Source organism: Sebastes fasciatus, chromosome 3 (assembly GCF_043250625.1).
Source record: "Sebastes fasciatus isolate fSebFas1 chromosome 3, fSebFas1.pri, whole genome shotgun sequence".
Classification (NCBI taxonomy): domain Eukaryota; kingdom Metazoa; phylum Chordata; class Actinopteri; order Perciformes; family Sebastidae; genus Sebastes; species Sebastes fasciatus.
The window spans coordinates 5215684-5243281 of record NC_133797.1 but is presented as its reverse complement, the minus strand read 5'-3'; the positions used below and the strand labels follow the sequence as shown (position 1 = coordinate 5243281).

The 27598-nt window shown below is 43.3% G+C and overlaps 1 protein-coding gene across 3 annotated transcripts in view; it reads right to left on the bottom strand.

Annotated features, from left to right (window-relative positions):
• The window catches only part of LOC141765119 (E3 ubiquitin-protein ligase DTX4-like), a 40120-nt gene that overhangs the window by 10171 nt on the left and 2351 nt on the right, over positions 1 to 27598 (bottom strand). For all 3 annotated transcript variants that reach the window (XM_074631067.1, XM_074631066.1, XM_074631065.1), the window contains exons 2-4: positions 27191 to 27417; positions 14195 to 14409; positions 13179 to 14080 (exon numbers count right to left, since the gene is read on the bottom strand). In XM_074631067.1, the coding sequence (XP_074487168.1) occupies positions 13179 to 14080; positions 14195 to 14409; positions 27191 to 27401 (1328 nt within the window). In that variant the 5' untranslated portion in view covers positions 27402 to 27417. The remainder of the gene's footprint in view (positions 1 to 13178; positions 14081 to 14194; positions 14410 to 27190; positions 27418 to 27598) is intronic.

Genomic DNA, 27598 nt, shown 5'->3' with positions numbered 1-27598 from the left:
GATACTGTATATAACAATCTGATACACAGACACGACAACACTGGTGGGTTTCCTTTTCTGCCTATAGCTATGATACTCAATTAGGGGTGTAATTATAATTTTTTTACAACGATACAATACGATGCAATGCGTATCACTTTCCATGGTTCCGATACGATTCAAGGACGATATTTGGCTCATCTAGAGCAATACGATACGATTCAATGACTTGAAATCGATACAGAGCAGGTCAGGATTCCTCAAAGTTTTTCTTGTAAGGGAATCAGGGATAAATTAATTATGGATATAAACAAGTAAACAACGATTAATGGTAAATACATACACCTTTTATTTGGAAATAATAAAAAGTGCAACTGCAGGACCTGCTGATTCAGTTCTCAAGATACAAGGCAGTGCAATATTTAACAAAACATATAATAAACCAACTTCTATTCAAGTTAAATGAACAGTGGTTTAACCTGCTTCTGTTCTCATTTTCAAGATAAACGGTATCAATAATACAGAGATCAACCGCTTATAGATATGATCAAACAGCTTGGGACAGAATAATTCCTATACAAACGCTGTTTAAATAATCTGCTTATAGTAATCAAGTAGTCCACCTACAGTGTTCATGTAGGGTCTTTTCATACATGAAAACATACGGAACAACATTTTAAAACTATGTTAGACTAACGTTTGTTGAATTTCTGTTTTGTTTTTTACTTTACTCCCGTGATAATTTGCCTAGCGGACCGTCTGCTTTCCGTCTGGATACGTGAGGCTGATGCTGCGTGATGCACATAGATATCACGACGGGGAAACGTTTTAACATTTCTTTACTAATAAAAGTGCTAAAAAACACTTTCATATAACGTTTGTCGTCCTTAAATACAAGGTGCAAATCCTTAGTATCGATACAATTGATTTTTGCGTCTCAAATCAATTTTATATCGATATACGTCTCCCGTGAAGGACAACTTGTACTTGACTGTATTAATAAATCTAGTAAAACATGTGTGAACACCACCTTATTACAGCTCAGACGGGATAATGTGATCATAGCTCTGCCTTCTACTATGGAGGGATGGGAGGACGACCTGAAGAAGTGGCCTCAGATAACCTACACTAGCATATTTAGCTACTTTATTGACAGGCCCTGGATCAGCAGATGAAAATGAATGGATGGATGAATACATTTTGGGCTGCACACACACACACACACACACACACACAGTCTGCACAGACCCTCATGGACATGGACTGATGCTGCTCCGTGGTGAGAGAGAAAACGGCATGTAGGGTCGGCACATTTTCCCATATAACACTATGAATTAAGGGTTTATTCAACCATATTATTGGATGTGTGACGATGTTCCGCCGCTCGAACAGCTGATCTACCAGTTGAAAAGCACTCACACACACACATAATACCTGAACTGACGGAAAAGAGCCTAACTGAACGTGCCACACACTGTAGTAACATTACAACCAGGTGGTGCCTGTGACGGTTAAAACAAGGGAAAATATAATTTTGAAGATATGATGATAGTTGCATAAACTGTTTGATTTTCTATAATTGAATGACTATTAGAAAAATTGAGAATCATGACCCATCCCTAGATTTTAGTGCTATATGCCTTTAGGTAGGCCTATAATGTTGTTTTTTAAACAACAAAGATTACAGTTTTAAAACAAAGTAAATACTAGTTTATTGTTAAAGGGACTGTTTGTAACTTTTTAAGCGTATAAATGTACCGGGTCGGGACACATGCGTGCTCGCATATGCGCTCTAGACGTGAACGCGCGCTCACTACACACTGCAGAAGAGTTAGTTTAGCTCTGAGAATATCTAGTGAATGTACAGGGGATGTTTGTACAGAAATAACTGCTGCAGCTCCTCCAGACCAACAGAGGTTTCCCGTGTCTTGTGAAGTGACGGAGCTCCGCAGCGAGTTACCTTATCGCCTCCCTCCTGCGCCCACAGGGAGACACCGGGTTCCGGTGTCATGGTTCACGTTTCTCTCTGCGGAGCTCCGTCACTTCACAAGACACGGAAAACCTCTGTTGGTGCGCGCTGTGTCAGTGAAGGCAAGCAGGCAGCGGAGGAGAGGCTACGGTTGCCGGTGTCTCCCTGCGGGCGCAGGAGGGTGAGGCAGGAAAAGCCAACACTAGGATCAGATCTAAATCATGTTCATGGAGAGACCTTCATCTGGTCAGCTAACATTACTGCCAAGCAGCTGAAATATAGAGTGATATTGTGGTTTTAGCTGACGTGTGTCGCCTCACTGTTTTCAGCGATGCTCGTTCAGGTATATTTAGAGCGAGCAAGCGCGAGCCCGACGCTGACTTTCGTTGACTTAACGGCGGCAGGTGTCGCTGTTAACAAGCATTTCTGAAAGTTACAAATAGTCCCTTTAAATGCAGAACACAGAAGGGCAACGAGGCGCAGCGTTTTGTTCAGCTGAGGCGCTTTGGTTGTGTCTGGTTGCAGAATATCCGCAGGAGTAAAAATGTACTTGAGAGGAAGGCTGAAGCATGTAGGGGGAGAGGAGAGGACGGACCCGCCAGCCTACGTGTATTATTTCTCCTCCCTTGTTGTTGTTGTTGTTCATCATATTTCCATCTACGTTGATCAGATTAGTCTGAGCCTTGCTATGAGTATGAGTCAGAGGAGTTTAAAATCCTAAATTTGTCATAAAGATTTATTTATGACAACATAAGACGGACAGACAAACAGCCTCCTCTGTTATAAATAGGCTATATCCGCTGATGACGGATGGGAAACACCTATTAGATTGAGCCAGCGAGTGACGACGACGACGGTGATCACACGCTAACCACTCGTTGCCAGTCACCGGATCTATTAATATTTAATAGACTGCAGCGTTAGCAAGGAAGGCTTTACAGTATGAGGTAAAGAGGAAGAGGAAGTGGAGTGTTGAGTTAAGTCTGATCCTGGATAAGCTTCATGTAGCTCATTAACACACTTACCAGCTGCCCCACTGATGCTCTAATGACACATACATATACACACAGCTCCTTTGTTAACCCTCTGAGACCCACCATAGACACGTATTTGTCTTTTTTTTAAGGGAGAGATAGCAGGTCAACAGTAGATGTCACATAAAAGTGGTGTACATCATCTGAAAGCTGGAAACATGGAGATTAATTTGAGATGCTGCTCAGCACTGTGGGTCAAGTTGTTCTAGTCATAAATCAGAAATAAACATGAATTAATTAATTATTTCAAATTAACTGTAAAAGTGTATAAAGGTTTAGAACATTATGATAGAAGTATATGATGGTCATTCCCATGCTCTATTATGTCTCATAAATTGTTGCAGCAACTTTTGGGTTGATACCATTTATTACATGGATTTGGTGCTAAGTTTAACCATTTTTTACCACTTGAGAATTGATAAAAATGATCAATAATCCTTCCAAAATACCACATTGAGACATCAAGACCTTTGAGGAACACTATAGAACAAGTCATTCTGTGATTTGGGATCAAAAACTTTTGACATTTGGAGATTTCTGCAAGAATTGCATTTTTCGGCGATTCGATGGCGAGCACTTCTGCTCAGAAACCCCCTTATTGTCATTCTAGCTCCATCCTCTGAATGCTCTAGGTCTGTAGTTTGTGGCTGTAAAGTTTCACGAGGCTGTGATTATGCTAGAGGTCACCACAGGTCATTTTATACAGTGAGGTCAAGTTTAAAAAAAGGGGTCTCACTACTTGTGACTTTACATTTTTCTTGTTATAAACTTAAAGGTAGAGTCGACGATGTTGGAAAGCTAGCATAATTTGCAAGTAGATCCCCTCCAACATGTATTTTTCCAAATAAAACAATGACTTTCTCACGCAAACCAAATCAATGTGATTGGATGATAGGAAGTGTCTGCCATCCCTATTGGTTGAGGAAGTGACATCATCGCATAATCATTGCAGCATGAAAAAAAAAAAGGAAGAGAAGAAAAGAAAAAGTGTCTTTGTTGTACTTTTTGTGAGGTTTGTCTCACAACAACACCAACACTCTTGAGTGGCGGCGGTGAGCGACTGTCAGTTCTCTGTGTGTGTGTGTGTGTGTGTGTGTGTGGGGGAAGGGAAGGGGTGGAGGGATCAGGGTTGTGTACGGATCCTGCAACAGGACAAACTAGACCGGTAGACAGGAGAGAGAGAGGAGCCCAAATAAACTATAACACTTTAGAAACAAGCCCGAAAAACACAACCTGCAACTACCAATATTTGTAAGCCACTTTTCAGGAAAACAAGCCCACAGCCCAAGACTTGACAACTCTACAACTCTGGTTAAGAGAGTCAAGGCCCCAATAATAGGAAAAGATCCCGTCCCTGCCTGAAGGGGGGGGGGGGGGGGTTTGGCTGAATGGGACTCCAGTCTCTTGACCTCCTGTGACCTCAAACCCGCCCTCCTACCCTCCGCCCGCTTCCCACAAGATCACACACTCCCTCAGCTTTGTCTCACCCACTCCCTCCAGTCCCTCCAGTCCCTCTGCTACTCCTATCCACCCCCACCCCCCCGGGCCAGATGGACATCAGCTGGACTGATTTAGACACGAGACAATAACACACTCCCACACATTCTCACAAACATATTGTCACACACACATAAAGCTGCACCCACAGCCTCAACACACATTCTTATGAACTCACACACACACACTTGCCAATGATGTTTCAAGGAAACTTCCTCTGCTTTAATGAAACATCATTTGATGTGACAGAAAATGTGACAGGTTCGCTGTTGTGAGGTGACTGTGTGCCATTTCCTAGAACGATAACTACATTTGAAATGCAAGCTGGGAGTTTCTTTTTTTGTCAATAAACAGAGAAGGATGTGCATTTGTTGAATACATAATGACAGGCTTGATTAGCACCGACAAATATGTGTTCAAAAACATTGTACAACAGTTTCACAAAAGTGGCTACGGATGTTCAGAAATGTTCATTATGAAAAGAAATTATGTAAGTAAATTTTTTTTGGCAGCTTGGGAAGCTGATTTAACTGCTATAAATGACCTCAGTGAAACTCAACAAACTTTTTCAAAAGATATTTGAGAGAAAGAAACACTATTCTGGATATAAATCGACAATGACAGACAGGCTGGGAGGAATCAGGACAGACCAGCAGTCGGCCGCTGACAACAAACGACACAGATGGCTGTTTGGTCTAGCTGTCTGTCTACTCTTAGTCATTGCTGGTCGTGTCTGGATGGTAACCCCCAAAATTACGAAAACTTGCAATAAACTCTCGCTGCGACCTATCCTAACCATAACCATCCGAGAACAATGCCTAACCTCAACAATCTCTTGATAGTTTTGCAATTTTACCGTTCTTCATCTTCTATTATTGTTCTAAAAAGGAAGAATTTAAAAGCGTATAAAGAACATCACAATCTAACTTGCCGTCTGGTCAAAGGGAAATGATCAAGTTTGCGCTGACTCTGTCTTGACAGCAAATAACTATTTAAATGCAACAACAGAGTTTTTTTGGACCAGATCAGAGTCCTTTGATATCAGGTATCTCTGATCCCATACTTATATTTACCAAGAGTGTGTTCCAATCCACGTTCTTCCAGATGTACACTTCAATGTAGTGCACTTTGTGCCCTCTGTACTCACTTGAGTAGTGCGTGAATTTCAACGGGGTAGGGTCGTCTCAAATCGAATACTCTGCGGCGCACTGACCAGAAATAACGATCGCAACATTTGACCGAGGCTCACTACCCGCCAAAATATCTTCTGAAAAAAAATGAAAGCAGAGTGGAAATTACGTTTCCAAGGTCGTCGCCTACGATGTGTCCTCCTGTTGGCTGAAAATGCACTGGTATGTTTACGTATTGTTTTGTTTTATTCTGTTATCTACGTATGTTTGAATAGTGGTCGTGGCTCCGCCCCTTCCGCTACGTAGCCAAGAGGGCGACAGTTGAGTGTGGAAAGTGTCCAGCGTTCCACACTCAACGATCTGACCGTTTTGAGTACAACATCCGGGTACTTTGAGTGCACTGCATTTTGCCGTACTTCCCAGTGTGAACGCACTTATGCACTCAAAATAGTAAGTGTAAGTACAGAAGTACGCGGATTAGAACACACTGCAAGAGTGTAGTTCCTAGTGTTAGGAAGTTAAACAGGTCATCTCTAATATCTGTTTTATATTGCTGTGAAAACATCTTCAAACTGCACTTATTCAAGTTTCTTGCCAAAGAAATTTTACAAGATTACATTTGAACACATCATGATAATGTTATAATTTACCATCGCAGATTTAAACACATCCTAATGTAACTCAATGGAATCTCCGCTAACGTTAGCTGCTAGCTCCATTATTTAGCCAAGCAAGGGGGGGTGCTGTGCTGTGCTGTTAATTAGCTCTCCTCCCGCCGATTATCTGTCTCGCACACTTTGCAGGGGGGCTCGCGAGAGTTTTCACATGTGTTCGCAACTCGTGGGTTACCCTCTAGACATGACCGTTGTTGCTCTCAGCCGCATGCACAAGACCCAATGACAGGTATCTAGCTTGTCCACCTGTTGGATATAATATTTTGTATAGATTTATTCATAATATACAATAAATATTTTTATTTTATACAAGTTAGAGCCTTATAATTCCTACATACATACGATTTCTGTATTTCTCCGTCAATTATATTCATTAATTCAAGGGTTTATAAAAAAGCCGCGGGGTGTCGGTGGCCTACAGGTTAAAGTTGCTGACCGAGTCAACAATAAAGTCTCCAGGTCCGAGTCCAGCTGGGAACTTTTTAAGACATGTCATTGCACATTTGCTGTCCAATAAAGACATAGAAACATTCTCAAAAAAGACAACATTGAGAGGCCAAAGATTACATGTAGGCCTTACTGATTAGACAATATATTACAATACTCAGCAAAGACGCCAGACAGTGGAGACGGTCACTCTGAGAACTATTTGTCAAAGTCAGATTTGTCTGTGTGCTTTCACCTTTTAAACTTGTCTCATTATTTCATTCTTATTCAGTCAAGGATGTCAGTTTCGTCCAAGGTTTCATTGACTCCGAGGTTATGTTTTCACTGGCGTTGGTTTGTTTGTTTGTCTGTCTGTTAGCAGGATTACTCCAAAAGTTTGCCATGGATTTGAATGCATTTTTTTTTTGGAGGGGTGGAGTGTAGCACAATGAACAATCCATTAGATTCTGGTGGCGATCCGGATTCAAAATTGTTTTTAAGGATTCCAATCAGCCTGAGCATTAAGACCACAGAGTATAACACATAACACAGAGGGATACGTGTGTGGATGTGTGGCGAGACATCGAGGGGCGGGAGCTGCTGGCCGACCGCGGTGAGAAACAAAAAAGCGGTAGATGACAGGATGAGAGACAACGTAGTGTAACCTTATACGGACGTAACAAGGCTGCTGAATGAGAGAGGCATCCGCCGATACGTTACACGGAAACACACCGTGTTAATAACAAGCCGACCACCTCACGGTACCGCCAGCTGTGAGCTCTGATCTGTTTTCAAAAGTCACGCACCTTGGCGGAGGTCTGCGCTCTCCGAGTGCCATTCTAGCTCTGCATATTTTCTTTGAATATGAGAAATAGATTTAGAATTTTCCCCGTCTGTGGTTACAGCTCCCTCTACGGGCCGCACATGATTAACAATTATACCTTCTGGTGAACTGAACAGGTGCCGATACGTTCCCACAGCTCTCTCTTATCTTACCTCTCTCTCCCAAAATACAGTGAGATGTTTAGTTATGGAGTTCTCTCTTTCTCACACCCCTTCCTGTTTATTTAGCTTTTCCTCAGTACGCTGTCTGTGCCGTCTCATTAATTCCTTTTGTCTCGTTCCTATAATCCCCCCACTGGGGAGAGAGCACACATTCTCCACTGCATCTCCCGTTAGGATTGTCAATATTTACTGTGTGTGAGAGAGAAGGACAATGTGTGTGTGTGTGTGTGCATTTGTTAAATGCCTCAACAGCCAGCCAGGCATGGCTGAGAGTGAGTGTGTCACCTCCCTCCCTCCCTCTCTCTCTCTCTCTCTCTCTCTCTCTCTCTCTCTCTCTCTGGTGTTCTTGCACCATTGTGTGATCAATCTTTGACAGTTTGCTGACTCGTTCTTTGTCTTGTAACCCCCACCCCATTCCCATAAAGCCCTTGTCTTGAGCGCTGTCTGAGTCTGAGACTGTCTATACACACACACACACATAAATAAATCTAACTACACACCCCTCCCCTCGTCTGAATTGTGATTGTCTGGGGGGGGGGGGGGTAGAAACAATGCTGACTGGACCAGTATCATTGTCTAGCTCTCCCACCCACCTGAAAAAATATTCCCTTTACAAATATGATACCAGATCAACACTGGGCATCTGTATGATGGGGGGGGGGGGGTATTCCTCCACATCCACCCACCACACTAAGAATCCACCTACGACATCTTTACTAGTCCCGTTTAAAATAGCCCCAAACTCTACAGGCTGCTAAAACGGAAGCAGAGCCAGAGAGATTAACACAGTGAGAAATAAAAAAAAGACATAGAAATACAGAGGGAGGTTAAGAGATGGTGGGAAAAGAATATAGACCGGTGTGAGCAGAGAGAGAGAGAGAGAGGGGGAAGGAGAAGAGAGTAGAAAGAGGAGAAAACTCGCAGAGGCTCAGCATTGTGCTGCTAATGCAGCCCAGGCTCGGCTAATCCAACAAAGGTTACTGTGGAAACCAACAATGAGGCTCTGAGGGGCCCCGACTGAGGAGACGCGACAGGAGAGGAGCCAGGGAAGGAGAGGAGGGGGCCGGGAACATCAGACAGGTTTGAAGGGGGAGGAAAGGGGGAGGAGGTCCAACCAAGAAAAAAAAGAAATCTACATCTCAGAACTATCTGACCTTGCTTTCAGTTTTAACACGATTATCGGCGAGGATCCCACCTTCGGTCAAAAATTGAAAAGCATCACTTCCTGTACAGCTTCCTGTCGGCTTTTGTGAAACACACACACACACACACCTGTTGTTTAAACGCATTAACGGGAAAGGCTTTCATGAAATGGCTTTAAGTTGGAAAATGAATCACTATAAAATCTAGTTTTTCTTTTTCCGGTCGCACAACTGAACAGAGGAAGTTGAGTTGTGACTGGAAGCTGATTAAAATCAGCCTCTGTGGTGAATGAGCAACACTTCCCCCCCCCACCTCGGTGTGACTGTGAAGCAGAGCGAAGCGGGACGACAACAGCAAGTGCAATCAGGCAGCACTCCCTGAGTTATGTAGAGTCTACAGTCATGTTACTGTGGCCCTGTTCAGACCTGGTATTAACATGCGTCTCCAGTGATCCGATCACAAGTGGACAGCTCTACGTACAGGTGTGAACGCACTGAAGACGCATTGAGATCAGATCTTTCAGACCACATTCAGAGGTGGTCTGGGCCACATATGGCCACATTCTTTTAGCAGTGTGTAGTGAATGTGTCCTGGGCCACATTAAGGACCGCCTACTCATCTGATGTCCCGCTGGGATCCGCGGGATCACTGCGCTCCTCAGGTGAACAGACAGGAGAACTGTGCGGGGGGAACGGACTCTCCGTCCAGTCTGCTTTTGTTTTGCTCCGCTAATCGACACATTCCGGTGATGCCGTCGTAATTAAATGTTTCAAGTGTCCACATATAAACCCGACTTCAGTTGAACAGTGTCTGCGTACGGTTTGACACAAATCGTTGTCAGTTTAGCTCGACCATCACGAGCTACTGCGACACTAGAACGCTGCTACCGTTCTTGGTGCGCTGCCAAAACTTTCCGGGTAAAACTCACGCTCCAGAGTTGCTGTTCGGCGCGTGCGAGTAACGGCGTACCGAGAGGATGTCGCGGACCGAAACCGAACGTCCTGTGCCGAATGGTTCGTGTGAAATACGCATACCGTTCCACCCCTAATTGTGATAGTATCAAACTGGGAGATAGGTGTATCATCCCAGCCCTAGCAAATAGCCCCGATCACTTCAGAAGCTTTGACATCAACTTGATACAAACTCCAACTGAGTTCAAGTACATTCTTTAAACAGAGACACGAACACCGGAATCAACTGGAATGAGTGCCAGAGAGAGTGTGTTCAGGCTGAGAGGAGAGCAGTGTGGGAGGAGAGCGAGGAAGGCTGGCAGTTTGTTGTGATCGTTTTCACACAGCTCATTCACCATTCCTCCAGTTGTTATCTGCAGCTGGTTAAAAACGTCAGTCGGTTCGATGTGTTTTTGTATTTGTGTTTCCAGTTTACTACTTCTCCTCACGCTGTGTTGCCATCAAACAAGAAGACCTCAAGTTCCACTGAGACTCACAGAACTGTGTACAACAGCAGTCTGATAAATAAAGTATAGTGCTGGCGTTGGAGATTGATGGAGGTGTGAGAGAAAGACATAAGAAGACAGGTGAGTGTTGTTTTGACATCTGACTATGTTTGTCCCCTATCGTGAGATTCTCATGTTTCAGGGAACAGGCGTTAGTTACAGGCTACCACATTTATACTTTTCTTACATTTTTAGAAAATTTCAATTCAGCAAGTTTGTTTTTAATTTGTGTGTTCACATGATTCCTGAGGTCTCCACAGTGGGCTTCCAACTCGAGACTGTTAACCCCCCCAGCCAGTTTTACTTCCTGTTTTTTGGTTATTTCTCAAACAGAGAATGAGCGTGTGGTTAATAGTCAAACGTAATTCATCACCATGGCAACCAGATTGCATCGTTTTTCAACCCAGTTTAGATGAATTTACTGTTTATCAGACCACTAATGAGACGAGAATTATCTCAACACACCGACTCTCTCTCTCTCACTCTCAATCTCTCTCTTCTTGACCGTCTCCTCCTGGCGAGGCGGCCGTCTGGCTGCTGCTGCACCGAGGAGCCGCCACGCCGCACACCGCCCACAGCGCACCGGAGGAGATGTTGCAGAGGTCCAGCGTTTGAAATGCTGTTTCGGGACGTTTTGGAGGTGCACCGTCAACCAGCGCCGGCCGCTCTCGCCTCAGCTCCAGCACCGACACCGCACCGGGCTGCTCTGTGATTCGTTTATTTCTCTAACAGGACTTTTCTCTGGTTTTCTGTTGGGCTGAAAGTTGTGCTTCCCGTCGTTTGGACCTGTTAGCAAACCTCCGTTAATTTATCTCCAGCAGGAGGAGACGGTAAAGAAGAGAGCGAGTGAGAGAGACCGTCAGTGTGTTGTGTTCATTCTGCCAGTGGGATTTTGTGTAATTCACTGCGTTGATTTGACCTGTCCACCAAACACACAAATGCCATTGTGAAAATAAACACTCTAAACTAAGGTGGAGGATACTAAAGAATAAAATGAAAACCCTAAATTAGCTAATGCAACAAGTTGGGCTACTAGCTACCTAACTAGAAAGACAAACTGACAGACAGATAAACAGATTTATCAGTTCGCTGCTGTTCAGACTCAAACGAGCATGAGTGCACCTGCAGCTTGGAGGATGACCTTTGACCTGCGGCTTCTACTATAGTCATACGTCATATTCCCGTTTTAGAAACAACCTTCTTTTGTAACTTTAAGTTATTTGTCAAAAACATTTTGGGCAAACAGTGTGGCTGATCAACTTAGTCAGGAAATGACTCTAATAAATATGAAATATCATAGAAATGCCAAAATACACTGGAGGGGGGCTTTAAGTTGACGTTCCGAGCGGACCACTCGCAGAGCTGCTCTCCGCTCAGACCTTTGCACCGTGCACACCCAAATAGCTTTAGAGAGAGAGGGAGGTAATGCTGACCCATGGCCTTCACACTCGCTCCCCTGTCTTCTCACACAATCCTTCCCCCCCTCCACCCCCCCCCCACCACTCTGCTCTACAGATGCCACTTCACAGATGGACAACACACAGAAGGCTCGGCTGACTTTTGACACACCCACACCCACACCCACACACAAACACACACACACACACACACACACTGGCATAGATACATATTGCAAGTTAACAGTTACAAGTTCAGTTTAACATTTTATAACATCAGTTTGGCCAAAAACAATTTTTCCGAGTTCTTGTAAATTTGCCACTTAAATCTCAGCGTCTGAAATTAGAAGTTTTTTAATACCCCCCTCCTCTGACTCCATATTTTTTTTTTTTAACTACAATGGACCTAATATGACGTTGTATAACAAGCAATTGAATAAGAGTTTCAAACTTGAAGGTCACCAGAATTCACTATGACACATGAATAGGTACGACTGAATCTCATTTGTCTCAGTATTTAAAATTCTTCCTCACAAGGCGTGTCACTATAATGACATCATCCGCTCACCATGCGATATACAGACATGATGTGACCTCGATCATTTTTACGTTATCAACTTATCGTACGATATACAGACATGACCTCAAACATTTTCGCTGACCTCGACATTGCCCTTTGTGTTTACAGGCATGTTTTTTTACATAAGAACATCACCAACATTTTAGCCAACAAGATGCCAGCAGGGTTTTCCCTTCTATTATAAGACTTGGGCATTGCACAGGCATTGCACATTGTGGTTTTATTTTATTAACGTATTATTTATTTAGAATATTTTTATATTTTTTTAGAATTCACATTTCAGTGCCACTGTCTGATAACTGTAATTGTTTTATCCTGTTCTGCTTTTGCGTCTAAAGCGGAGTTGGAAATTAGCACCAGCCAAATGCTTGTAAAATATGACATGGCTGCATATTGGTTGCATATTGGCTGCTAGATTTGCTTCACTCACCAGCCACAAAAAAACGACAATAATCTATGGAGTGGCCGGTGGGCAAAAAAGTTAATTTCCAACACTGGGAGGCTACTAGAAAGCAGCAGGGATAAGGAGTTGGCCTGCGGGTTGTTTTTTCCATGTCCTGGTGATCAGCACATCGGGCTGATGCCGTTGAATGTGCGTTAGCATGTTTGATGTGTTAACTTTCCGTTCACATCTTAATATCTTTAACCCCTCCTCCCCCCCGCACCATGGCATATTTTGCAGAAAGGAGACAAGTTTGCATGCCTGCAGGTCACGTTGGAAAAATTTTAGTAGGACTTGGTAAAATAGCATTTTGCGGCTAAAACAGACATACTTAGACTACAATGGGAATGTTCGGACTTGAATACATAAGGAACACCACTGGGAAGCTACAGAATGATACAAAAATAAAAAAAAAGAGAAAAAGAAAGTATGTTTTATTTACTCACCCCGATGCTATGAGCGCTCTGGACTGGGCCATTGCAATCCTCTGTAACGCTGGTCTGCTCAGCCCGGCTAAGCTCGATCTCTGCGGCAACGGGGCATGGCACACCGTCGCCGCGGACGACAGTGGGCGCTGCTGTGGCTTCATCACCATCGTCGATGGAGACGGTACGGGAGAGGGGGGCGTGGTCACGCCGTTGGCGGGGGTAACTAACGTGCCGGTTGGCACCGATTCACTGGCCGACAATGAGGAGTGCTTGGTCGGAATGGACGGAGGGATCAGGTTTGGTTTGGACGACGGAGGCTGAGGAGGCGGGAGGGACGGCGGGGGTGGCCTGTTGGAAGACGAGGAGATACCCAGAGAGGAGGTGCCCGCGGTGAGGGCGGCCAGCGACTGAGCGAAGAGCTGGGCGTTCCTTCGAGGAGAAGCGATGTTTCTGGAGATGGCGAGGCCGTGCGGCAGCGTCTGGTAGTAGTTGGAGTTGGAGTTGGTGTTCTGCTGCTGTCCTCGCCCCAGAGTGGCTGATTTCGACGGACTCAGAGGTTTAGAGGCGATGGGTGCTAAGTTCTTGGGCCGCTGCATGGTTAGTGAGCGTCTACCTAGAGTCTGTATCCCTGCTCCTCCTACTCCTGCTCCTCCTGTATTGGTCTTCACGCTGAGAACCAGCATGCACTGCTGGCAAGAACAAGGCTGGCCCAGTCCAGTAGCCTGTAAGCCCCCATTGGGGTAGACAGAGCTTCCAATCCCCATGCTGGCCCCCGACACCCCGACACCCAGCAGGGCTCCTGTTAGGCCTCCACCTCCTACACTGCCTCCTTTGGATATAGGGAGAGGACCGGACACTAGAGGATAGACCATGTCAGCACGTCTCTGGAGCCTCCGACACCTCTGGCTCTGTCTGTTCACCTGCAGGAGGACACAACAAAACAGTAGTTTCATGACATTTCAGAGAATTAAAGGTATGGAAGATGTTTCAAGTTGATTTTGTCACCGATGTCCACGTAAAGAATTTAAACACACCTGTGTCATGTTCTGGAAATCAATGAGGTAGCAGAAGCCGAGCGGCGTCAGGTCGAGGCAGGGCTGCTGCCGACTGTGGGCGCTCTCGATGGCGATGGCCACCTCCATGTCGTACGCCGTCCACGAGCCCGAGTCGTTTTCCCACTCCCACTGCCAGCCCTGACCTGGGGCCGAGGCCGGGTCATAGAAACTCCTCCGCACCGGACGGATGGTTCCTGAAATGGAAAGAAAGGGCCAACTGTTAAACAATATGCAGACCACTAAACTTTAAGTTACATGGTCTCTGATTGTTATCAATTAGGCTACATGTAATACTCTAAAACTGACTACAATGTTACAGTAATTCTACTGATTGAACATTTGGGGCTTGGGTTACCTCTTTGCTAAATATAAGATTGTCAAGACTATGGATGTGTATTCCAAGTAAAAATATAAGCAAAAAAACATGCAGTTTTTTGAATGCAGTATAAATGTGTTATTTTTGCCTATTCTAAAATGGTTGTGTTTGAATATTTCTGCATACTGGGGTCCCTAAACAGTCTTGGAATTACATAAATTGGATATCACTGTAAAGCTGAGACTCTTGTGGATCCAATGAGCTCAACTGTATTCATATGTGATGATGTTAGTCCCCATAGTAGCCATTTCATTGTAGTGAGACCATTTTTTGAAACTTGACCTCACTGTATAAAATGACCTGTGGTGACCTCTAGGATAATCACAGCCTCATGAACTTTTACAGCTACAAACTAGAGACCTAGAGCATTCAGAGGATGGATGGCTTTCCAAGGTATATTGACAATAAGGGGGTTTCTGATCAGTTTACACAACAGAAGTGCTCGCCATCTAATCGCTGAAAAATGCAATTCTTGCAGAAATCTCAAAATGTCAAAAGTTTTTGATCCCAAATCACAGCATGGCTTTTTCTATGGTGTTCCTCAAGGTCTTGGTGTCTTAATGTAGTATTTTGGAAAGATTTTTGATCATTTTTATCAATTCTCCAGTGGTAAAAAATGGTTAGATTTAGCACCAAATCTGTGTAGCAAATGATATCAACCCAAATAATTGCTGCAACAACTTATGAGACATAATAGAGAATAGGGATGACCATCATATATTTCTACCATAATGTTCTAAGCCCTTATACACGTTTACAATTTATTTTAATTAATGACTTCATTACTTCTATTACTACCGAGCTTTCAGATGATGTACACCACTTCTATGTGACATCTACTGTTGACCTGCTATCTCCCCCTAAAGACCCCCTGTTCCCCCCTAAAAAAGACAAAAACGGATCTGTTGTGCGTCTCAGAAGGTTCATTTCCTTTACAGAACCAATAACATAAATAAACATTTTTGATGAGTTTTATGACACTGTTTTAAAACAAATCTTTGACATCCCTGTACTTCAATTTCATGTCATTTATTGGCTGACATATATGCCTAAACTGATATTTCTACTATGAGCCAATATTGGGTATTGATTTATCAACCTGTCCGATTTATCGGTCGGGCTCTAATACATACCGTATATGGTATATTAGTGTTGTCACGATACTGGGTTTTCTAACTTGGATACAATACCTTGAAAAATATCGATATTCAATTTCCGATACAACGATTAGGTTTTTATTAAAAGATTAATAGGCCTATAACAAGACCAGTGTTTCCCACAGGAGTTTGTGAGACTATGGTGGGCGGATGCTCCCCCGGGGAAAAAAAATTGTATTTGGAATCGGAGTGGAAAGTTGAATAGGTGCATTGGTAATATTAGTACATATGGGATATGAATGTATAGGATTTACAACAATGATTGGCTCAATTGTTTCCCACCCCAGGAAATATGTGTGAATATTGAAGATCTAAGAGCACCAGGGAGAGAAATGAACGTGAGTGAAATGTATGAGAGGGATAGAGAGCACAAAGAGGCCTATGGCAGGTGGAGAAAGAGACTGGCCATCTGGGCTTTATTGTTCTCTCTACTACTGACCCCTCCCTGCACACACACACACACACACACACACACACACACACACACACACACACACACACACACACACACACACACACACAACATGACCAGCAGGCAGGCACATGTTAAGGCCGGGTCATGCTTGATGCTTTACGCAGGAAGGTGTTTGTGCTGCTCTCACTTCTCATGAAACCTTCAACCTCTGTGGTAAAATTCAGCATCCGATATGAGCTGGCACTTCCTCTTTTTCCTCCTCTGTTTAGCCGATTCTAGAAATTATGGCATATGGCTATAATGCACAAACATGTCTCATGTAGACTTTAAAAGGTGTAATTCTAATACAATAACACACTTTTTGTCAACCTTTTTGTGCTCTGAAAAAAAGCCGATGTCCACACACATACACACACACAGCCATGGCTCTGTAAATGGGAAACAAACAAAGTGGCTCGGACCAAGTTGTCTGTCAAAGGAAAAGACTATGGGAAAAAAATGACATGAAAAAGTGACTGCATGGTCGGTGTCGTGCCTCTGCTCATCCTGTCTTTCCATGTCCATATAACTTTAACTTTATTACATTTGTCATATACATACAGACACATACAAGAAATGTGACCTCTGCATTTAACCCATCCTTCTTACATCTAGGTTGCTGTAAGCGCCCGGAGGTTTAGTGTCTCGCTCAAGGACACTTCAACATGCAGACAGTAGGAACCGGGGATCGAACCGCCAACCTTGCGGTTACACTGAGCTACAGCCGCCCCATATACGGTGCTTCATTTGTATATCAGGAGGTACCGTAACACGCGTATGCACGGAACGCATCAAAACCACAGCGCCTGGCGCACAGACAACACCTACTGCAGGGTGCTGCTGTGCAGATACTAAACAAGAATGACATAATAAGCAACGCTATGTGCAGCGTGTGTGACAGAAAATTATATTGCATGTCAGAACGTGACAAGACATGACCGATACTGTGCTAATGTACTTGTAATCGTAAAATTACTCTGATACAACCGCACCGACACTTTACGGCAACGCAACGTTAACCGACAATTTTAGTGCCTTGAATGCAGAGGTGCTGTGGGTGAAGTGCCGCCCAGCCGCGAGTCACCAGATCACCCCGTTCACGGTGCATCGTCGTGGACACCTGCAGCCACTTTAGTCTCCACCGCATCAACTTGTTTAGCTTCGAGGTTGTCAATTTATGCCCGACATACTCTGTTGTTCGAGTTTCCGCCAGTGTACTGCAAGCCCGGCGTAACATTAGTGAGTGTCCAGCCGAGAGAGAGAGAGAGAGAGAGCGTGTGTGTGATGATGATGAGTATGAAGTCAGCAGTAGCTGTGAACGTAGCAGTGCAGTGTGTGTACAGTTTATTTATCCATGAATTAATGCTACAACTCTTCAACTCCTGAGGGGAGAGACCCAAGCTAAAGTGGTTTCATGTAGGGGTGTGAATCTTTCGGTTTCTCACGATTCTATTTCGATTCCTGATTCAACACACAAAGGCAAAAGACACCATTTATTCATGCTGAACTCGCACTAATAAACACAGAAAGATTCTCACTTCTCACAATTTCTCACTTCTCAGTGACTTCAAGAATGATAAATTCAAGTCCTACAAAAAATAAAACCGCTGTTTGTTACATAAATAAAATTGGTTTGCCACCTTTTTATTTCTGAGAAACTTGCCAATGACAAAAATAAATTGTACACAAAACAACACTATAAAACTGGTATTTTGCATGATAGGAATCTTGATTCTTACATGAATCAATTTTTTCCCCCACCCTAGTTTCATGCCCATAGCTGGAAGTCATCTGACGATTCAAACACTTTGCCCCTACGGTCCAAACTCAAACATTTAAACATGATAGATAGATAGATAGTAACTTTATTAATCCTGAGGGAAATTCAAGTTTCCAGCATCACAGTTCCATAGTGCAAAACATGTTAGTAAAAAGGCAGTGGAAAAGTTAGTAGCGCAAAGTACAAAGTACAAAAAAATATATACCAGATATAAAAATACAAGGAGATGAAGAAAACTGTTAAAACTGAATATAGTGCAGGGTAACAGCTGTGATACACGACTATTCAAAAAGTGAATATAGTGCAGAAGAGACTGTTAAAAGTGGGTATAGTGCATTTTTATCCGTACTGCAGACTGTCCTCCTTTGTGTCACAGCCAGGGAAAACACTGGAAACAGAAAAGCTAGTGACAAACGTATGGTGATCTATCCATGTTGACCATCACGGTGAGAGGTTGACCGTGGCAAATCAATCCTCTAAATTGTGATGTGCTTAGTTTTTAACCAGGTTCTATTGGATTCATTGCCAGCCAGAGGTTCATGAATCACTTACTTTTGCATAACAGCATCAAAGCCAGCACAATGTAACGTCAAAATATCATCTTGGGCTCATTCGACTCTCCTAAATCAGCCACACATGCACATGCAAAACTGTGTGACCTCATGACTTTGTGATTTTGTATCCACCCATCAGAGGAATAACAACATTTCCCTCGCCATCTCTCTCATGTTTCTTTCCATTTCTGGCCCCTGAGACATGAGAAGTGTCCCAGTTTGAACCCAGAGTGATTTCTGTCCAAACCTGAACAAAGCCTAAAGGCAAATCAGATGAAATAGCCATTTCACTAATGATAACTTAAAGCACTTCTCAAAAATATTCCCTGACCTCCAGCTCCACTTCACTGCTCACCATCCTCAATCAGGCCTGAGTACCCTCAAGCAGCGGAGGGATGAGGGATGGTCGAGGAAATGAACAAACTCATATTTAGTTGGTGTCGGGGAACGTTTGAATTTTAACGATTCTGGTGCTGCTTATCGATTCCGGTACTTAACGGTTCTCGATTCTGATTCTTTGAGGGGGCTGTAACAGGTCACATGCTTATTTCACAGGAAAAAAAAAATATTTATAAAATTCATATTCACCAAAAGCTTTATATATACTGTATATATGTGAACCAATATCCATTGGTATGGATTCCTTAGTGTAAATTCTGTATCTGTAAATTATAATCCAATAAATGTGCATTAAAGACTGATAATTATAATCTAAAAAAGTGCATTAAAGACTGTCAATTATAATCTAAAATGTGTATTAAAGACTGTAAAGTATAATCTAAAAATGTGCATTAAAATTCTGTAAATTATAATCTAAAAATGTGCATTAGATTCTGTAAATTATAATCTAAAAATGTGCATTAGATTCTGTAAATTATAATCTAAAAATGTGCATTAAAGACTGTTAATTATAATCTAAAAATGTGCATTAAAGACTGTAAATTATAATCTAAAAATGTGCATTAAAATTCTGTAAATTATAATCTAAAAATGTGCATTAGATTCTGTAAATTATAATCTAAAAATGTGCATTAAAGACTGTTAATTATAATCTAAAAATGTGCATTAAAGACTGTAAATTATAATCTAAAAATGTGCATTAAAATTCTGTAAATTATAATCTAAAAATGTGCATTAGGTTCTGTAAATTATAATCTAAAAATGGGCATTAAAATTCTGTAAATTATAATCTAAAAATGCACATCAAAGACTGTAAGAATTATCATCTAAATATCTAAAATGAAAATGACATCCCTGAAAACGACATACGCAGAACAATTTGTGGCAAATGTTAACACCAACGACAGAAAAATGAGAACTGACACTGAGATAAAAAAGGCCGAAACAGAAAATCGGTCTAGACGAAACTGAATCAAAAGCAGCGGGATCGTTCTCTCAAAGGAAAAAAAGAGGATGGAGCGAGGAGGAAGAGAGAGTCGAAAGACGAAGTAGAAGCGTGAGATTAGAGAGGAACACAGAGACTGAAACAGAGAGGCTGAGCTCACTAATTATCTAGAGGGTCCAGCTGACCTGAGGTCACCAAGACTACATCTTCCAGCACATACTTGTTTTCATTAATTTCTTTCAGACACTCACTTCACTTCCTCTTGTTTTGTTTCCTTCTTTCATCACTTTCCTGTCCCCCTCTGTTCTTCCTTGTTTCCCCACTATTGATTTGTTTATCTTGATGTCTCACCCACTTTCTGTCTGATATCACTGTCACCTTTTCGTCTGATCTTTCTAACACTTCATCACTGATCACTGTGTGGAGTCTACAATTATTGTCCTTTAGCAAATATTAGTCTTTCTTCATGGCCTGGTTCAAGCCCTCTGAATCACTGGCCATATCTCATATACATATACCGTACGTACTGTATGTGTGATGTTCCGTTGGTTGGAGAAACAGTTGACCAATCAGAGCTAAGACAATAACACAAATGGGTACATCTGCCTACATACGTAGCTACATCCATTCTAAATAGCGACAGTAAAAAGGAAAATGTGATCAGCGTGGATGAAACAGGTATTCGGGTTTTGTAAATCCTCTTAAAGGGATATTACAGCAATTTATTATTGCACCTTCATAAAGTTGTGGAACTTACATAATACAGATTTTATTAAAGAATGGATGGAATAGATATCCATCTATCAATCCATCTATTAGGGGTGTAACGATACGTTTTTACAACGATACGATATGTTCCACTTTCCATGGTTCTGATACGATTCAAGGACTATAATTGGCTCATCTGTTTCCTATACAAACACTGTTTAAATCATTTGTATATAGTAATCATGTAGTCCACAATCAGTGTTCATTTGGGGTATTTTCATACATGAAAACACGGAAAACTATTTTTAGAACTACGTTAGACTAACGTTAGTTGAATTTCTGTTTTGTCTGCTTTCCGGCTGGATACGTGAGGCTGATGCTGCGTGCACACTGATATCATAACAGGAAAACGGTAATTTTCTCTGAATAAAAAAACAATGTGTACGGAGAAAGCATCTGTGGGTGAAGCCGCCCTCGTCAAGCGGATTGATAACACCTCGTCACGAAGTGACCCCAAAGTGAAAACCCTCCCGAACGGTTATACAACCGGGAGAGTGAACCGGAGCAACGTTTAACATTTCTTTACTAATAAAAGTGCTAAAAAATACTTCCATGTCACGATAGTGGTGCCTAAATACAAGGTGCAAATTCTTAGTATCGATACAATCGATTATTTACCTTGCAAATCGATTTAGATCGATATACGATATATATCTATTCATTCTCTGGCACTAATTCTGTTTTTGCATTTCATCTCTTTGCCTCCCTGCGAGCCCCTCTAAACCCCATCACATGAGAGTCACCAGCCGTAGGCAATCCTGTATGTATGTATGTATGTGTGTGTGTGTGTGTGTGTGTGTGTGTGTGACTGCTGTGGTTTAAGTGTGAGCGCGTTAGTTAGGGTGAGTTTAGGTTTGGAGTGTTTAAAGGAACTAGAACTGAGAAATTCTGAGGCAATCTGTTGTTGCCCATAACTGAATTGAGTCGGATGCATGATACTGTAACGCAGCAGCGACATAAATATTTATCGATGCCTTCACATGCTTTCATATACATCCACTGCTTGTATGTGTGTTGTCCCCCTGGAGGACACAGTAACCAGACATGCAGAGTTGCACAACAACAACAACTCCAGTCCACTAACTTGAAGCTAAGTTAGTTCTTCTAATCAAGCAATAGTGTGATTTATATAAATAATGTTGAAAGATAAAAATAATTCATATTTTAGTTTTCATGTATCTGCCTTGACAACTGGATGGAAAAAAATAGGTTACTGCTTTTCTCAGAACGATACAAAAAACACATCTTAATGTACAGTATTTTAAGCAAAAATATCCATCATTATTTTTATGGTTTCAAGAAATCCCACTTGTCTGAATGAAAGTCACCCAAGCCTTTATCCTTTCATTCTCCCCTCTGGATTTTTCTGTCAGGTCTTGTCATCTTTTTTCAGTCACTTATATCTTCCGCCTTTCCTTCGACCTCAGCTCCTTTCTACACCTCTACATCTTTTTCTTCTTCCGGTAATATTCTTCCTTTGCTGTTTAATTTTCTGTTGCCCTCTCCACACTTTTTTCACCCCTCTCTCTCTCTCTCTCCTCCGACTTTGTCGTGCCGCCTCCTCCCTTCAGCTCGCTCTCTGTCTTTGTCTCTACTTTGTCTCACCTTGAAAGAGTCAACTCCCCTGAGTTTTGGTTTCAGAGTCAATTTTCAGCTTCATAAGAGTGTGAGAGAGAAAAGCAGAGAAAGAGGGTGATGGAGGAGAAAAGAGAAAGAGATAGCGAGAGATAGATCAGGTGGTGACATAAAAAGCGGAGGCTTCAAGACAAAAGAAGAAGAGACCCTAACCTTCACAGTCAAAGTCAGAAACTCTGTCCAGGATAGGGCTGACCGATAAATCCTATTTTCATCGTCGTCACGATATGAACATGCGCGATAAACGCATCGCAAAAGGCCGTCTGAAACACGATTAATACGAAAAATCATTATATTTAAAGGGACTATTTGTAACTTTCAGAACTGCTTGTTAACAGAGACACCTGTGGCCGTTAAGTCAACGAAAGTCAGCGTCGGGCTCGCGCTTGCTCGCTCTAAATAGACATGAACGAGCATCGCTCAAAACAGTGAGGCGACACACATCAGCTAAAACCACAATATCACTCTATATTTCAGCTGCTTGGCAGTAATGTTAGCTGACCAGACGAAGGTCTCTCCATGAATCAATGCTGATAAGAGTGTTGGCTTTTCCTGCTTCAGCAAAAGCGGGTCGGTGCTGGGGCTGAAGCAGGAAGAGAAACGTTATTGCCTCCCGACTGCGCCCGCAGGGAGACACCGGCACCCGGTCGGAGGCGATAACGTTTCTCGCTGGGGAGCCCCGTCACTTCACAAGACACGGAAACACACCTGTTCAACAAGCATAAACATGATGAAATGGTTAAACATGTATGAAAGCTGCTCTGTCCGCAGTCTGTCATCCACTGCCGCTATGTTTACACAAGTACAGCGCGTTAGCGTGGCGGCTAACAGCGAAGTGTAAACAAGTGCAAGTCATTTAGTTGAGTTGTGACTGACTTTAGATCCTCTAGTAAGCAGTGATCCAGTGTTTGTGTCCGGGGAGTTAATTGTGAAGGGAGGAACGGAAGGCGTGATATTGACGAGGCTGCAGATTACGGAGCCTCCGTGTTATTCATTTATTATCTTCATAAAGTACGGGAGCAACGTAACCCTCGGCTACACAAGCTAAAACTACATCTGGCAGTAGGCTGTGTAGTCTAACTGTTTAGGTTAGTTTGCCATGTATCTTACTGGTAAATGTATCTGCTGGCTGAGACAAATCACCCCCGACCCCCCCTCCCTCCCTCAACCATCGGTACCTATATATGTATATGTATAGCTAATATGCACACTTCAATATTTGTTTACTTATCACAGGTCATATCGTCATCGCAATATTGAATGATGTTATCGCAGATTGTCCTCATATCGTGCAGGCCTATTGTGTACGTGCGGAACGGATTAGGCACTGACAGTGTGTGTGTGTGTGTTTGTTTATGTTGTCACACAAAACGTGGTCATTTTCATCACCGTTCATTCTAATATAACGAGGATTTTTCTTTCAACTCTCGTCCCAAACTAATTTTCATCCTCCCCGACCATACTTTTTCCGGCCCCCGGGACGACGGGGCGTCCTTGAGCTCCAGATATGATCCCGCAATTATCACATGTTCTCGAGACGTCGTGAGAATCCAGCTGCCGTGCAAGAGCAGTATTTTGCCTCAGGATCCTAGAACTGGATCCTGAGTGGAAATGGCCCAACGTTGACTGCTCTCTTTTCCCTTCTCCGCCTTCCTTCCATCCTCCACTTTACTGAACTTGTAACAACGAGCGACCCCCAAACCTGACAACCCCCTCCCCTCTGCCTCCGAGGTCTTTTCTGCTTCTCAAAGCCCCTCAGACTTTCACTTTCCCGTGTGTGTGTGTGTGTGTCTCACAGCCACAATGGAGTAACTCACATCTGTTCGACAAAATCCAACAATGGTGGAGGAGTGAACGACAGAGAGAGAGAGAGAGAGAGAGAGAGAGAGAGAGAGAGAGAGAGAGAGAGAGAGAGAGAGAGAGAGAGAGAGAGAGAGAGAATACTGACTCCCCAATCATCTCACTCCTTCTGCAACAACCACTCCCACTCCTTCTACCACCCCCCACTGCACACACACGCACACACACACACACACACACACACACACACACACTCGTATCTTTCTATCTGTCCCATGTCAAAGCAAAAACCGAAAGGCCCTTGGGACTTTTGCCTTATTGACGAAACTTAACACTTGCACAAGAGAGAGAGGGAGAGGAAGGGGGGAGAAGGTGAGAGACCCCAGGGAGAGGAGGAGAGGAGAGAGAGAGGGGGGTGGGGGGCTACAGAGGGAGAACAACTAAAGTGAACTCTCTGCTCATCAGGCCTTGAAATATTCCATTCTTCCAGAATCAAGGTCTCTCTATTGCTTCGTGTCAGGAGTGTGCAGCTGCTGTGTGTCTGTGTGTGTGTGTGTGTGTGTGTGTGTGTGTGAAGTGCTAATGGATAATGGCTAAAGAATACAGCTAACTCAGTGATGCAATGGTCATTTGCAGCTGCTCCACACCATCATATTGTTGAATTTCAAACCAACACAGCCACCACACACACACACACACACACACACATACACAAACACACTTTCTCTCTGTTTCTGACTGGCAGAAGTTCCACAAGGAGCTGAACCAATACAAGAGCTTATAAAGCAAATCAATAGATTAAGACTTTATCTGAACCGCGCACGGCTCGCGGTGAAAATAGGCGAGACCTTGATTCTCCAGAAGAGAAACGCAGCTGACACGCAGACGAGCCGTGCGTCTAATGCAGGCTGTGTGGTTGCTCTAACCTGTTAACATGGACGCCGAAATAAAAAACTACAGGTTCCGCAGCTGCCACGCGCTGCTGACGTTCCCTGTGTGGACGGGGCGTAATAATGTCTCTAGTGATTGTTTTGGTGACATATAAGGACAAAAGTTTATGGTTATCTCGCTAGTGGAAGATACCGCCGGCAAGCTACATGTCAACAAACTCTATAACGTGGGCTTCAGAATAAAGTAGTGCTTTGGGCGTTTATTTTCTTAGTGACCCTGTCTTTGGACGGTCTGAATGAGACAGCAGAGGAGGAGAGACAGGTGATCAGAGAGGGGAGAGGATGGGCGATGGGGAGACAGAGACAGATGATCAGAGAGGGGAGAGGACGGGAGACAGAGACAGGTGATAAGAGAGGGGAGAGGACGGGAGATGGGGAAACAGAGACAGGTGATCAGAGAGGGGAGAGGACGGGAGATACAGAGACAGGTGATCAGAGAGGGGAGAGGATGGGAGATGGGGAAACAGAGACAGGTGATCAGAGAGGGGAGAGGACGGGAGATGGGGAGACAGAGACAGGTGATCAGAGAGAGGAGAGGACGGGAGACAGAGACAGGTGATCAGAGAGGGGAGAGGACGGGAGATGGAGAGACAGAGACAGGTGATCAGAGAGAGGAGAGGACGGGAGATGGAGAGACAGTCAGCTGCAGCTGGACTCAGTGCCTGTCGGAGGACTCTTTCAGTGCTTTGTCCTTGGCTTTAAAATTGTAAAACTCATCTTTACATCTAGTAACAATACAATAGTGTCCCCTCTTATGTTTTCTTCTGTCCCGTGTCTCCTCAGTCTGTCTTTCACGGTCTCTACCGTTGTAGCCAACCAACCTCATGACGTAACAGGTTAGTTAGTACTGCAATGACAGTCACTTTTGCCGTGAAAGTTAAAACGGAGTTTCTTTTTTTCTTTTAAATGCTGACATTTGACTTACGTTTGTTATATAATTGTTGATTAGAGTAGAAATCCATTTAGTAAATCAGCTTAAAGCAGCAGTGGTTAGAAATGGAGCAAATATGATTAAAAAAAGTTATTTTTACAAAACGGTCACTATATCCTGACAGTAGTGCATGCATGAGTATTTCTCTCCTCAAATGTTTCCAGAAACATCTTGTAGTGTACTGTTTAACTGTAAAATGAGAAAGTTTGTGACCCGGCAGCCATGTTGAGATCTGTTGAGGAATTACTAAGCACCGCCCACCAGCCGGAGCACAGCCAATAGGAACGCTCTCTCTCTCTGAAATGACCTGTGATTGGCCAAACTCTCCCGTCACGGGCTAGATGTTCTAAAGCCTGAAAACAGAGCCATGAGGAGGAGCAGAACTCTAGTTTTCTCTCAGAACACTTGAATTACAATACGCTGAAAGGTTATTATGGACATTTTCACCCAATGATGCCAAAAATATACTGCCTACTGACACTTTAACTTGGTTGACTGCTTCATGTCCCCTTTAAATATATATATATATGCCAACTGTTTTACTGACTTTGTTGACAGAGGTAATCACCACCCTACTTTGAGCAACGCTTTCACAAGTCGTTAGATAAAACTAGATCGTTCTTATCGCCCACATTTGAATCAAAACTCACCAGATATAGCTCTGTATACTGTTTATGATCTGGTAAACATTAATCAAACTTCAACACACTGAAAAATACCCAGATGTGGTACTTTACAGGCTACATTCAGCCTAATATCTTAGACCTACACCCAGAAATGCAAGGTGTTGTGCTTTGAAAAACAAAGTTGGTGTCTTCTGAAACATCTTTTGAGGATCGCAGGGCAGATTGACTTGAATCTCAAATAATATTCTGCATTTCTATATGAGTGGTCCAAACAGAAGAGATTACACCTTTATATCTTGTATACAGCCATACGAGCGTATTTACGCAGTGCTATATTTTTTGGTCAATGACTTGAGGCTTTCAGTTTGTTTAAAAATCCATGACCATAATAAGTAGCAAACAGCACACAGATGCCAAAGAAGCAGATTGTACCATAATGCACAACAGCTCAAGGCTAATACCATTTTGATCCAGTTATAGCACTCTCTGTTACATGGGGAGTTGTATGGCCCTGAACCCTTCAATAAAAAAACAACCCAAAACGTGACACCCCATGCACCGTGCATCCTCTCCCTCTATCGCACCTTCCCCTGTCTTACCTGTGTCCTGTCTGAACTGGTGCATGGACTGGAGATCTATGATGTACGGCGAGAGTCGGCTGTCCACCTGGCCGAGGACCACGCTCCCTCCGCGGGGGTCGCTGCTCCGGATGGCCGCCTCTATCTGGTGGGAGACGGCGGGGCTGTAGGGCCGCCACCGACCGTGCTCGTTCAGCCATTCCCACACCACCACGACAGAGGCCAGGAGCATGTTGTTACTGTTGGCCCTGGGGAGGAAAACGAAGGATGAAATGGCAGGAAAACACTGGGTTTGTTTGCCAAAATAAAGGCTGCCTGCTCGAAACCAGAGGCCAACCACACACCAAAACAAGCTGGCATATGCACACAATAGTCTCTTATATGGCGTTATCATATTTAATCTGGCCGTATGGGTGTCTTTTAACTTGT